Here is a 15,732-nt window from a genome sequence, read left to right on the forward strand (position 1 = left end):
ATATAACAATAAAAATTCTACTTGATTTTTGATTCTATTTTTTAAGGGGTAAAGGTGATTACCACCGTTTAGGTCATGGTCCAGACGACCACGTTCGCAGACCACGCAAAGTAGCCGCACTCCAAGGTAAAAAAATAATCAGCATCGCAACCGGATCCCTTCATTGCGTTGCGTGTTCGGACGAAGGCGAAGTTTTCACTTGGGGTGATAACGACGAGGGTCAACTTGGTGATGGCACCACGAACGCAATACAACGTCCACGATTAGTCCAAGCGCTTCAAGGAAAAAAAATCACCAACGTCGCATGCGGTTCCGCCCACACTTTAGCATGGTCAACGAATAATCCTTCCGGTTGCGGCGCCCGTTTACCCACTCAAGTTCCGGTTGAGTACGATTTACTCCGCGATATACCAGCGGTAACGCTACATCGGCGGTTGGTGCTCCTGCATCATTTTTCGGAGATTTTTTGTCCTTGTATCGGAATGTTCCCGATTGATGGTCCGGGATCTTTACACGAATTGAGGAATCAATTGATTTATAATATTAAAGAGGCGACCTTTAGGAAGGTGGTGCAAGCTACGATGGTTCGAGATAAACAACATGGACCTGTTATTGAATTGAATCGGATTCAGGTGAAGAGGTCGCGATCGAGGGGTGGTTTAGCGGGGGTTGATGGAATGAAATCAGTTTTTGGTCAAATGGTTAGTAAATTGACGTTATTAACAACGGAGGCTTTATCGTTGCCGCATCGAGTATGGAAAGTTAAATTTGTTGGTAAATTAATGACAAAATGTTCTATTAATTAATTCGGATATTAATAAATTTTTTTTTTTTGAATCTAGGTGAAAGTGTGGATGATTGCGGTGGTGGTTATAGTGAAAGCATCGCTGAAATGTGCGACGAGCTCCAAAACGGCTCCCTTCCCTTATTAATCCCAACCCCTAACGGGCGAGACGAAGCTGGAACAAACCGAGATTGCTACCTTTTAAATCCATCTTCAAAATCCTGCCTCCACTTAAATATGTTCCGATTCTTAGGCGTTCTAATGGGAATTGCAATCCGAACTGGTTCACCCCTTAGTTTAAATTTAGCGGAAGCCGTCTGGAAGCAATTATCTGGGATGGATTTGACACCGGGCGATTTAACGGAAGTCGACCGCGATTACGTGCCTGGTTTACTCTGTATTAGAGATATGACGGCTGATGAAAGATTGTTTCAAAATTTGGAGATGCCGTTTTCGACGCCGTCTGCATGTGGAATTGATGTCCCGTTAAGTAATCGTTATAAAAGGATCACGCACGAGAATCGATTGGAGTATGTAAAATTAGCGCTGCAATTTCGATTGCGGGAATTTGATGAGCAAGTTCGCGCCGTTCGTGATGGAATGTCGAAGGTTGTTCCTGTACCACTTTTATCGTTGTTTAGTGCATATGAATTGGAGACGATGGTTTGTGGGTCACCGGATATTCCTTTAACGTTGATGAAATCGGTGGCTACTTATAAAGGTTTGATTATACAATAATTTTTTGGTTAAATATTGATTAATTATTTTTGTCCACGACTACCAATGACTAGAATAATAGCGGTTAATAATCATTATTCACGGATAATCAATTTGATAGACTTAAATACATAGATAATGTTTGGAGCTTTTCCCAGTGGTCCAGTCTGCTTTACCCATAATATAGATAAATATTGTCATATTTTTACCGTTTTAAGACCAAAACACTGCGATACGCGGAACACACGTTTAGGGTATTATTGTTTTTGTTATAATTCCGCACTATTGCTCGCGTTTGAATCGACTAGGGCACTAGGTCACTAAATCGAACGGCTTGTTTCGTTGTCAAGAAGCTGGATGGCCTCGATGTTGGGATGATCTTGCATTCTCTTCTCCTGTTTAGATGCGAATGATGCAATTTCTGATGACACCGATGCTACTTTCAAGTCGCGAAGGAGTTCGGAGTTAATAATAATTCACTTTATTGCCCAACAAAGATCAATTACAGGATAATATTACAAGAAAAAGAAAATAAGAAATAACACATGCCATAAAACAAATATAATTCACATAAACACTCTTACACTATTATTGATTGTTAGTTAGTTTACACATCCTCTGCACCGGGAAGTTGGCTAAAACATTGGATCTGCAATCCGCGACAACAACCAACCACAATCCAATTCACCTTGCACTAACTTCTGCAAAAACTTGATGCACTGGTCATCTCTTCTTACGTCTAATACAGAAAAGTTGTGACGCCGCAGCAGGGATGCGTAATCCATTCCACGATCCGGGTATGATCCGTCCAGGCGTAGAGACATATAGAATATAGAGACATATAGAGACATATGAGAAATCTCCTCTGAATTCTCTCCAATATAAGTCTATGACACACATAATGTGGCGACCAAATTACAGAGCCATATTCCAATTTGGACAATACAAAGGTCGAAAATAGGGTCTTGTACACACCGATATCAGAAAAAGCACGCGAGGTGCGCAAAACGAAACCAAGCATCCTCGCTGCAGAAGATGCAATATTTTCGATGTGAGGTACAAAAGACAATTTGCGGTCAAAAGTTACTCCCAGATCCTTGATTGTAGATAGTTTCTCAAGAAGAACACCTTCTATATAATAAGAAGATGGAAGAGGAGACAGCTTGCGTGTAAAACTAACCGCACCGCACTTATTGGCATTAATCTTTAGCTGATAACGGTTACACCATTCCACCAAGACGTCCAAATCCGACGGAAGACTGACAACATCACGGTCCGCAAAAATAGGTCGGAATAGTTTCAGATCATCCGCATAAGCTAGTACGCTTGATGAAAATTTGTCTAGAAGGTCATTCAAGAAGATAACAAATAGTAGATTTGAGCCCTGAGGAACACCAGACCTAGCCGTAAACTCCATAGACGCATAACCGTTGTATTACACATAATTTATACGACCCGATAGGTAAGAGGCAAATAGTTTCATAAACTTAGGAGATAAGCCAAAAGCACTAAGTTTATACAAGAGGACGTCATGATGAATCATTTCGAATGCTTTAGAAAAATCAGTGTATACCACATCTACCTGACCGCCCCTATCCAAAGCTTCACAAATTACCTCAGTAACCACCGCGAGGTTGGTAATGATCGAACGACGCTTAATAAACCCATGTTGATATGGTGACACAAATGACTGAACCTGTGGATAAATCATCTTGTAAATAATCTGTTCAAATACCTTAGCGAAATTGGACAATAACGATATTGGTCGATAATCAGTAATGTTGGTACGTTCGCCATGCTTGAATACAGGAACAATGCGTGAGCGCTTCCAAAGTTTTGGAAACGAGCAAGTGCTTAAGGATAGGTTAATTATTAAATGAAGCGGAACTGCAAAAACTGCACAGCAATCACGAATGAAAAATGCAGGAAGATCATCATCACCAGCAGTAAATTTATTAGGTAACCTTTTTAGGAAATGAAGAACCTCTTCTTCGGTTACATCGGCAACAAATACTGGAGGATACGTAGAGTGTACATCAACCATGTTATAAGCAGAGACACCAGAATATACTCCAGAGAATTGATCTGCAAAAGCATTAACTATTTTTTCAGGATCAGTGTAGGTGGACTTATCACGCATCATTTTTTCAGGAAGTCGAGTTCTTATATACCAGAGTGCATTCACTATGCACCTTAGTACTTTGTTCTGGAATCTTTGAATCAGACTTGCATTTGTCTTGCAGGTACAACCCCACAGTTGGATTCCGTATGTCTATTTTGGTTTTAATACTTGCTTGTATATTAACAACTTGTTTCTTAGTGATGGCGTTGATTTTCTGCCAATAAGCCAATATAGGTGTCTAAATTTGATATCTAGTTCCTCACGTTTTTTTTTTTGACGTGAGCTTTCTATTTAAGTTTGACATCCAGCGTCATACCAAGATATTTTGCGGTGTCGGTGTATGCAGTCCCTCATTGCCATTTATGTGTATTGGGACATAGTTTACTTTCTTATAAGTAAAGTTTATGTGTGTCGATTTATTTGTATTTAGTTTTATTAGCCATCGTTTGGTCCAGTGTTCTATTGAATTTAAGGCCAATTGTAACTTATTTGCTGCAACTACTTCATTTTCTGCAACAGCCAAGATCGCTGTGTCATCTGCGAATGCAGCCATTAAAGTTTCTGGTACCTGAGGAAGGTCGAATGTGTGGAGTAAATACATACAGTGTTGGGCCAAGCACCCTTCCTTGAGGAACTCCGGCTCGTATTTCATGTAGTGGTGAATAAGCGTTTTCGTATTTTACTCTAAAATATCGATCAGAAAGATACGATTTTAATAGTTAACTATACGTTGATGGTAGTATTTGGTCTAGTTTGTAATTTAAACCATCTAACCAGACTTTGTCGAAAGCTTGTGCAACATCCAGAAATACGGCGGAGCAGACTTTATTTTCTTCCATTGCTATTTCGATAGTATTCGTTATTCTATGCACTTGGTCTATTGTTGCATGTTTATTCTGAAACCCAAATTGATGTGTTGGTATTAGGGCTTTTTCTTCTATGACAGGTTTTAGTCTTTTAATAGTAATTTTTCAAGCAGTTTTGATAGTAAGGGTAATAATGAGATTGGTCTATACAGGTGTCCCGAAACTCAACGCCAAGCGGGCACCGGGTGAGAGGTCAACCCATACCTGTTCTGGTAAAAATAAGAAAAAAATTCCATGTCTCTTAGTTAAGTGGTAATACACATATTTTTGAAAACGTTAAAAATCGGTCCTGTACATCATGTATTTAGGTACTACGGTCAGAAATGTTCACAATTTAATAGTGATTTTTTTAATAATGTATCCCTTATGAACCATGCTACTGTAGAAGTCACAAATCAAACAACAAAAATCGTTAGTTTTGCAAGAAAAAGTATCAGTTTGATTGAGTTAAGGTTGAAAGAATTTATGTCTATTAATCACAATCACTATTAAATGGCGAACATTTCTGACCGGAGTACCTAAAGATATGATGTACGGGAACGATTTTTAACATTTTCAAAAATATGTCGATTATTACTTAACTAAGAGACATAGAATTTTTTTCTTATTTTTACCAGAACAGGTATGAGTTGGCTTCTCACCCGGTGCCCGCTTGACGTTGAGTTTCGGGACAACCCTGTATAATGTAACATCTGTGGAGGGTTTACCAGGTTTTGGTATCATTATTATTTCAGCAACTTTCCATATACTTGAGAAGTATTTCTGTTTAAAAGCAGCATTAATTATGTGTAATAGTTTTGTAATCCCCCGTTTTGGTAGATGTTTACTGATTTCTTTATATTTAGTTTTTGTATTTCATAATACAGTTCTTTCATTCTTACACATGGTATATTAATCTGCTGATCACTTTGAAATACGCTAGGGACACTATTTAGCATAGTTATTGGACTGTCTGATGTAAAAGTTTCTTTCAGATGTTCAGCAAAATTAACTTTTTCTTGATTGCTCTTAGCCCAATTTCCATTATTATTTCGAATTGAAAGTGTATGTGTTTTTGGAGCTTTAAGCTTTCTTATTGCCTTCCACAGAGAATAATCAGTACTGGCATCGTCAGTAAGGTCTTTTAAGTAATTTTGAATATTATTTTCTTTGTGGCTATCTGTTAATGCTCTTAATTCGGCTGTTATTTTATTTAATTTAGTTTTATCACTAGAAATTCTATTGATTTGCCATTTCTTTCTTGCTTTCCGTTTTTCTGCAATTTTGTCTCTAATGAATTTAGGATAAATATTAGATTTAGGTTTTGATGTTAAAATAGATGTTGAGGCCACTTCCTTGTCAATGTCTTCGCTTGTTTTCATAAGCATTAAGATGAATTTTATTATCTAATGTTTGTTGAAATAGATTCCAATTAGTGAGTTTATTAGTTAGTGATAAAAAGGGTTCTTTGTTACATACTTTGTTATTTAGAGTAATAATTACTGGTGAGTGATCTGAGTCCAGCCCTAGCTCTTCTTCTATGTTTACGAAGTTAAGCGAAATATTTTTCGTAATAAAAAAATCAAGCAGGTCCGGAATTTTACTTTTATCTGTTGGCCAGTAAGTTGTCTTGCCAGTGGAGAGCACCTCACAATTTAGGGCCTCTATTGCATGGTTCAGTTCTCTTCCTTTTGTATTTGTCAAGCGAGAACCCCAAGACATCTGTTTTGCACGAAAGCGTCCTCCAAGTATAAATTTGTTCTCAAAATGTAGTAGAATTTTCTGATAATCTGCTCTTTTGAGATTATGTCTCGGTGTTTCAGTCTCAGCAGTTTGAACTTTTACCACTGCAGTTTGGTGTTGTTCAGTACTAATTGTTTGGTATTGTTCAAATAGTGGTCAATATTCCTTTTTATGGTATTCACGAACAAGAGCTCATAAAAATTACGGGTCATAACAATCCCAACTCACGCTTTCGAAATCTGTTATAAAATTTTTTCGATTATCAACGTTCTTGGGTTATTACTACTGATAATTGCACTTCCACCTCGAGCCGCATTACTCGGGTGAATTGTATGAGAAATATTGTAATGGTTGATGTTTATATACGATTCTCGAGTAAAGTGAGTTTCGGAGATAAGACATATATCAATATTGTTGTTTTGAAGTATTATTGATAGTGTGTTTTGATGCTGTCGAAGACTATTGGAGTTCCACAGCATTATTTTTAGTTGTTGCTCTTTAGACATTTTGATTTCTTTTTTGAATCGCTCCTTGGTTTAAATTGCTTTCGATGAAAGAGACGTGCATAGACGAGTTACGAGTGACGAGAGACGAGTTCTAGACGTGCATATAATGTTTTTATTGTTTCTTCTTGTTGAAGTATTTTTTCTAGTATTAGATGTAATTTACTAATTTTCTGATTCCTGATGACTTGTAGTTCCTTAATCACAATACATCCTCGGTAGTTCGCTGGATGAATTTCTCCACAGTTGAAACATTTAGCCTGGGTTCCCTTGGCTTTAGTGCATTCGCTGGTCCAGTGTTCACCAGCACATTTAACACATCTCGGATTTTTGTGGCAGTAAGCTTTGGTGTGGCTTTTGCACTGGGGCATTTGTTTTGGCTATCTGTTCTGTAATGTTTAAGCTCTTCTCTTCATTTTCTGTATGATTTCTGTATGGATTTGGAGTGTAATTTATTTAAAATAACTTTTCTCTTTACTTTATTTATTTTTACGACGACTACATTACAGTTCTAAGTTTAACTTACTTCTAATTACCAATATAACAATCACAATTTATTTGTTGAATTGGCGAATATCGCACTCCTCGCACAAGTATGCCTACTCGTGCGTTTTTTTGAGTTTATTGACTTGATTAATTATTGTGCAATATTCGCCAACTACAAATACTTTACTTTCCATTACAGTACTCTTCAATGTTGACACTCAATCCTTATATGTTTGTTATTTCATGGATTCTTTTTACATCCTCTGACGGTCCAAATTTCAAGATGTATAAAGGAAGAGGCTCTTTTGTTTTGTATTTTAACATTTGGGTTACTTTGCAAATGTTATACTTGCGCTCCAATAGATCATCTTTGATATCATTAACATCACAGCTTTTATGCATCTTTTTAGCGACCACTTTCAGATTTCTGGGTTGCTTATTTTCATAAGTTGACCATGACAAATTCTTTTTAGTAAGCATCTTTGATGCTTCTCTGTACTTTTGTTCCGAATTAAGATTCAGTTTTACTGTGCCGTTATTTAGCGCATGTGTTCAAAATACATCTTTAATTACGCTTTTAAGTAATTTATAAACGTCATCATATTGTTTGACATTATAAATTAATATTGGTGGGAATAATACCTTTGTTTTGTTTTTTTACACCAGATTGTACGGGTTGCTTTTCAGGTTTGCTTTTAATTTCCGAAGACAGTTTAGATGGCGAGGTTTCAGTTTTATCGGAAACGGAATTTAAATTTCAAAAAACCTCAATTTAAATTAATTGGTTTAGGACTTTCTAAAGGTTTGACATTAAAAAAACGTAAACAAATTCCTTTTTTCGTATGATTTCAGCATAAATTAATTATTTCGTAAAAAAACATGACGTTTCTTAAAATTGACATTTAATTTTGACAAATTGTTGTGAAGTTGGTTACAGTTGGAAACATTGAATTTGTGTCACATTGACGTTTAAACTTTATTCAAAAATGTATTTAAAATAATAAATTTGTCCACGAGTACATTATAAATGAGTTTTCTGAAACGAGAGGGTACTCATTTTTCACAGAGTGAATAATAGCGGTGAATAATCATTAATCACGAGTAATCAACTTGATAGACTTAAATACTTACTTGAAACGTCAAAATTTCAAAAAACCTCAATTTAATTTAATTGTTTTAGGCCTTTCTAAAGGTTTGACATTAAAGAAACGTAAACAAATTCCTTTTTTCGTATGATTTCAGCATAAATTAATTATTTTTCGTGAAAAAAAACATGACGTTTCATAAAATTGACATTTAATTTTGACAAATTGTTGTGAAGTTGGTTACAGTTGGTAACATTGAATTTGTGTCACATTGACGTTTAAATTTATTCAAATTCAAAAATTTATTTAAAAAAATAAATTTGTCCACGAGTACATTATAAATGAGTTTTCTGAAACGAGAGGGTACTCATTTTTCACAGAGTGAATAATAGCGGTGAATAATCATTAATCACGAGTAATCAACTTGATAGACTTAAATACTTACTTGAAACGTCAAAATTTCAAAAAACCTCAATTTAATTTAATTGTTTTAGGACTTTCTAAAGGTTTGACATTAAAGAAACGTAAACAAATTCCTTTTTTCGTATGATTTCAGCATAAATTAATTATTTTTCGTGAAAAAAAACATGACGTTTCATAAAATTGACATTTAATTTTGACAAATTGTTGTGAAGTTGGTTACAGTTGGTAACATTGAATTTGTGTCACATTGACGTTTAAATTTATTCAAAAATTTATTTAAAAAAATAAATTTGTCCACGAGTACATTATAAATGAGTTTTCTGAAACGAGAGGGTACTCATTTTTCACAGAGTAAATAATAGCGGTGAATAATCATTAATCACGAGTAATCAACTTGATAGACTTAAATACTTACTTGAAACGTCAAAATTTCAAAAAACCTCAATTTAATTTAATTGTTTTAGGACTTTCTAAAGGTTAAGGAAACGTAAACAAATTCCTTTTTTGGTATGATTTCAGTATAAATTAATTATTTTTCGTAAAAAAAAACATGACGTTTCCTAAAATTGACATTTAATTTTGACAAATTGTTGTGAAGTTGGTTACAGTTGTAACATTGAATTTGTGTCACATTGACGTTTAACTTTATTCAAAAATTAAAAAAAAAAATAAATTTATGGAATCAATTTCAATAGTAGTCTTGGACAAAGTATAGTATTCTACTCACATATATGCTCGTATAGTAATATACTATATTTTTAGGAATTGATAGTTCGGCTTCGTTAATACATTGGTTTTGGGAGGTTATGGAAGAATTTTCAAATCAAGAGCGATCGTTATTTTTGCGATTCGTTTGGGGGCGAACCCGATTACCTAGAACAATCGCCGATTTTCGCGGTAGAGATTTCGTTATTCAAGTTTTGGATAAATACAACCCCCCCGATCACTTTCTACCAGAGAGTTACACTTGTTTCTTCTTATTGAAGATGCCCAGATATTCCTGTAAGGTAATGTATCTTTTAATTTAATTAACACCCACTTCATTAAATTAAATTAACTCGATTAATGTTGCAGCATGTTTTACAAGAAAAATTGAAATACGCAATACACTTTTGCAAGTCAATAGATACGGATGAATACGCCCGTGTGGCGATGGCCGGCGATTTAGCGGTGAGTTCAAGCTCGGATGCTGATAGTGATCCCGATATGGATAGCACAGCTGATCAGGAAATGTAAAGAACGACGACGACGCCCGTCCCTTAACAACGCGTTCATAAAACTTTCTCTTCTCTTTAATTCCAAAGTAGAAATCGTTCCGCTCGTTATCAATCTTGTTCTCGAATTGAAAAGAAGAACGTTTATTATTATTATTATTTATTTCTCATTGTTTCTTTATATCTATTATTTTCTTATTTTTTGTTGTGCAAAAATGTCAAAAAAAAATTAAAATCTTTTTGTAATTTAAGTCTTTTTGTGTTGTTGTTAGAAAAATTAATTATTGAAATAATTAAATTATTGTTTTTACAAATATGTTAGATGGATGCACTTTTTTTGCTAAAAAAGCCTGGTGCACAACTTTTTGATATTAATTTGCATAATAATCGTGCGCTTGTGCTGTTGTAAATAAACGATCGATTAATTACGGTCCGTGAGATATTGTATTTTTAAAGGAACGTATGGAATTTGTTATCACTCATCATCTAGTCATACCCAACAACAAAAAAAAACAATTTAATTCAATTTCAATTATTGTGTTTTATTTTCATTATCCTACGCTATATAGAAAATTAAATTATAGTGAAAGCACTAATAAGTGGACAGTGACTTATTAAATAATTAAGTAGATACACATACAGATAAATCAATAGTGCGGGGATGGAAGACAGTAGCTTTACTGTTGAGAAAGCTTATTTGAGTATTTTTAGGAGATGTCATGGGATCAAAGAAAAGTATAAATATCTACTCACGTTGAGAAGATATTAGTAAAGAGAAAGACGACTGCAATAACAAAAGGCAACAAGTTTTCCATACCATATTTTTAAATACTTTTAATTGAGGATACAAGACAGTACAGGTATGGGTAAACAACAGCCACTGTTAGACAAGCTGTAACAACTTGCCTAGCCTCAAATGCTCAAAATATGGACAAGTCTTTTGATGAATTGCCCAAACTACCATCGCATTATGCCAGGAAAAGTTCCTCAAAACTGTTTTTGGAACCAATTTTTAAAACTTTGGTTTACAAAAGATATAGAACTTATTGTGAACAAATTGTTATTTTGTAAGCTTTGTCTAAAAAATGCTTCTACCAACGATTTAAAGATATAAATATATCTATACACACTCTCAAAAAAGATCAGTGCAATACTTGTTGCTCATACATGAAGCTGAATACATTAAACATAGAATTACAAAAGACCGAATACGTAAAAAAAAGAACTTGACAAAAACATTGCTGTGAAAGGTGAATGTATTGCTTTGTATGTAGATCTGCAGGCTGTAAAATTAGCCCGTATTTAGACGCTGGTAACCTGAAAACCCATAAAGCTACCTGTTATTAGTTTTCAGAAGATTTTAATAAATGAGCTTTTGTTTGGTGTCTACTAGATTATCTGGAGAAAAAATGTGTTCCAAGTAATGTACTAATTATAATTTACTCGGATGGATGTATATACAAGAATCGCAACAATGTTCTGGCTAATGCACGTCTTAGGTTTTCTATGAAGCTCCAAGTGACCATTTTTCAAAAGTATTTAGAAAGTGGACACACCTTTATGGAGTGCGATTTTGTACATGCATCTATAGAACGAAAATTAAAAAATCGTGAAATACATTTACCTAACGACTACCTTTCTGTAACCAGACAAGCACGTCAAACCCCTAAACCTCATGAAGCCGTGGATTTGCCATACAACTTCTTCTCCAACTTTTTCTTCACTGAACATTTTAGATACCCATCAATTCGCCCTGGCAGATAAAAAGATGATCCGACGGTTAACGATACAAAAACAATAAAATACAAAAATTGAAGTAAAACTAGATATCCTTGGTTGCATGCTTAAAGATGCAAAATTTCTGCAAATAAATGGAAACATCTTCAGGAACTCAAATCAGTCCTACCAAGAGATGTCCACCATTTTTACGACAATTTACTTCATTAAGCATTATTTTTACTTTGCCGTCTTCCTTTTATTCCTTAACCTTGAGTCAAAAAATCCTAACTCGTAATAAAAAGATAATAATATCATTGGGTGTTTTCTGTCATAAAGTGTAATAATAACTACAAAGTAGCATAAACTCAATATAAATATAAAAATAAGAGTAACAAATCATTATTAGCCTCTTCTGAAAAGTTAGTCTAAAAACAGTTAGGAGATATTGCAGGCTTCGAGTCGATATGTTACCATCAAAGTTGCATTGATTAAAATTATTTTCTGCTATTGATTGCAATTTGGCATATTGATAAACAAAGCTTGGGTTTTTCGAACGCCACTAATATTATTGGATGTTATTATACAAGGTGTTTACCAGAAACGATTAATTTACGCAATGTTTGGAGAACCATAACTTTGTTATTTTAAATGGCCCTTATATCTTCTTGTAATCCTACCTCTCTTGCGGATTCCAAAAACTGTTTGGCGGAACGTTTGCTTTGGGGGTTCCCTATCATCATCCATCTTTTCTAGATGGCCGAGCCACCTTAACCTATTGATTTTGATGGATTGTACAATATTCGGTTCTTCATAAAGCCAGTATAACTCAAAATTGTAACGCCATCTCCATATTTCGTTTTCCTGAAACCCCTGTATATGTAGCGGAATATCTCAAGATTTCGTCATTTTTTGTCATCGTCCATGTTCATATGCAATGAACAATGCAATTCATAATGTTACTTGAAGGTGTTTTCCCAAGTATGTGAAAAACGGCTTTCGTTATTCCAATATTTAAATCCGGTAATAAACAGTTGATATCCAATTACCGCCCTACTTCTATCCATTAAACTATCCCAAAGGTCTTTGAAAAAAATTATCTTATTCATTTTACTTTAAACGAGGATACTCAGATTGATGCAATCTACGCCGACTACTCCAAGCCCTTTGACAAAATCGATTATACTATTCTTGTACAGAAACTTTTCTCCTTTGATATTCTAGATGGTCTTGTTTAATGGATTATGTCGTATTTATCTAACAGAAGTCAGGCGGTTAGGATTGGTAGCTTTGTATCTGGTTGCAAACCTGTCACATACGGTGTGCCTCAAGGCAGTCATCTACTACTTGTAGTTATTGAAGCCCAGGCCAAAAAAATACTATAAAGAAAATCGGAATAACAATAAAATTACGGTATTAGGATGTGTGGAAGTCGCGCCTAAAACATCATGTAGGAAAATTGAATTCCAAGTTGGAATTAAAAATCCCATTCGATACTAAAAAAAGCATAAATATAAACCCTACAAAGAACAAATAGATCACCACTTACACCCTGAGATTGCCAGATTGTTTAATCTTTCTTGTGACATTGTTACCCTAAGATAACTCTTTATCAGTTTCAGTTTTTAGAAAGACCTTTCCCCAGTAGCAACAGCAACTGGAATAGTTGGTAAAATTCTTAATGCTACGGATGAATTTGAAAACTCGCAAGTTAAACTGTTTTTATGAATGAAGTTCAAAACTTCTATGGGTGTTTGCTCAATAGTAATAAATTTGTCAACCTTATTTTACGGCACAAATCTGAGGCAGTAATATCCCTCGGGTATTCTTCATCACTTAAGTCTGTAAGTTTAATTTCTAAGGTTTTACAATGTTGAAAAAGCTCTTATTCAGGCATATCAGTTAAGGTGGAAATATTATGCAAGAACAAACATGTATCTGTATAATTCTGTAATTGTTCAAATGTTTCATGAATTGCTTGTATTGCCTTATCAAGTACAGCCAAGAAAAAAATATTTTAAAATTATGCCGCCTCCTCCTACGGGGTCCGGTAGAAAATCTGAATCCAGCTGTAAGCTTTCAGCTACCAAAGATGTAGAATTACACAATTTATCGGAATGATCATCGGTTCTAAAACTGTTAAGAACCCCTTTTTCAACGATTTTAATTTTTCAATTGAATCTACCAAGTTTATTTTAATATTGACATTTGAAAGAATATCATACCACACAATTATTGCATATAAATTTGAAACATTCCATTTTATTCTTAAGAGACAATGCCTTATGCTTTGTCTTTAAATCAAAAGACATTTTTCCATTTTCACACTATCTACAATTTCCTGTAATCCACCAAGAATTTCTGGTAAATTAAATCGTAAGAGCTTTATTGCATCAATTCGACCTCCCCAACGTGTATCGGATAATGGTTTAAGTGTTAAGCCAATGATTTTATCCTTTATGATTTTCTATGGTTTCGTGCTGGAGGAAAAAAGGTACACCTCTTGTACTACAATTCCGAATAAATCCATTGTTTGCATTGACATACTTGTAGCACCATGCGCTACTAAATTTAAAGTATGCGCGGTCAGGGTACATAAAGTGCTCTTGGATAATTGCTCCAAATGCTCCTGCTCTTCATATTCGCACCATTATCATACCCCTGACCACGCATATGTTTATAATTATTTCTAAAGATTCTCTTAGCATTGTTCTTAGGAAATTCTATACTTCTTACTTGTTCGGGTTTATTTTCGACTAAGAAAACTCTATTTTTATCTTCTAGACATCCGGCCAAAATCCAGGATCTCTTAACTTAATTCCTATTTAAATAATAACTCTTGATTTAATTTTGTGTAATATGGATACGATATGTTCTGTACGTTTATGCGATGATCCGCTTGTTGGCATCGATGTCCATCACCCTGCCTTAGAGTTTCGTTATCAGTTTAATTATCAACAGCTTTTGCGGGTTAGTCCTTGTACCAAATATGAATTTAGTCGAGCTGACTTCAATAGTATTAAGAGTGCGTTGCTGAGTGTGGACTGGGATGTAATACTTAATAATCGTGATGTTAATCAATGTGTTACCGAATTTTATGACCATGTTAACCGTATTATTTTTGATAATGTACCACGTGTTGCAGCCAGTAAATACCGTTATCCCAGTTGGTATTCATCCTCTACAATCAAAACCATTAAAGAAAAATTAAAAATCCACAAAAATTGAAAAAGTGGGGTAATCACTAGGATTTTTTATCGTTTCAAGTTTTACGTAGAAGATCTAAGACGTTCAATGTGTTACCGAATTTTATGACCATGTTAACCGTATTATTTTTGATAATGTACCACGTGTTGCAGCCAGTAAATACCGTTATCCCAGTTGGTATTCATCCTCTACAATCAAAACCATTAAAGAAAAATTAAATATCCACAAAAATGGAAAAAGTGGGGTAATCACTCGGATTATTTATCGTTTCAACTTTTACGTAGAAGATCTAAGACGTTGATCTCGAGAGATTATAATATCTATTTAACTAATATACAATCTGACTTAATTAATCATCCGGCTCATCTTTGGTCATATGCAGCTAATAGAAAACGTGGCAGTGGCGGTGTACCGGCTCGTATGGTATATAACAGTGAGTCCGCAACTGAGGGTCACCAGATTGTGGAGTTATTCTCTAAATATATTAGTTCGGTTTTTATTGATAGTAAAAATCTGCAACAAGTACGTCAAACTATATTAAATAACTTTTGCCCCTGGTTCTCGGTTGATGATGTTTTGGATGGTCTTACTTCCGTTGATGGTAACTTGGGACCGGGTCCCGATGGATTACCGGGTATTTTCATTAAAACATGTGCGCCGGAGCTTGCTAAACCACTTTTCATTATTTTCTACCGTTCTCTCTCACAATCAATTTTCCCCTCTGAATGGAAGAAAGCGTTTGTTCTGCCAATATTTAAGTCGGGTAGTAGAAATATCGTTTCGAACTATCGCCCTATTTCTATTTTATCGATAATATCTAAAGTATTCGAAAAAATTATATATGATAATTTATACCGTGCGATACAACCTTCTCTGATTCAGCAACA

General features: G+C 34.7%; 1 protein-coding gene across 2 annotated transcripts in view; it reads left to right on the plus strand.

The window, feature by feature from the left end:
* Positions 1-10,454, plus strand: part of LOC111415845 (E3 ubiquitin-protein ligase HERC2) — a 101,758-nt gene extending 91,304 nt beyond the window's left edge. For both annotated transcript variants that reach the window (XM_023047727.2, XM_023047728.2), the window contains exons 26-29: positions 47-774; positions 843-1,505; positions 9,471-9,715; positions 9,783-10,454. In XM_023047727.2, the coding sequence (XP_022903495.2) occupies positions 47-774; positions 843-1,505; positions 9,471-9,715; positions 9,783-9,944 (1,798 nt within the window). In that variant the 3' untranslated portion in view covers positions 9,945-10,454. The remainder of the gene's footprint in view (positions 1-46; positions 775-842; positions 1,506-9,470; positions 9,716-9,782) is intronic.
* The last annotated feature ends 5,278 nt before the right edge of the window (positions 10,455-15,732 follow it).

Source organism: Onthophagus taurus, chromosome 3 (assembly GCF_036711975.1).
Source record: "Onthophagus taurus isolate NC chromosome 3, IU_Otau_3.0, whole genome shotgun sequence".
NCBI classification, from domain to species: Eukaryota; Metazoa; Arthropoda; class Insecta; order Coleoptera; family Scarabaeidae; genus Onthophagus; species Onthophagus taurus.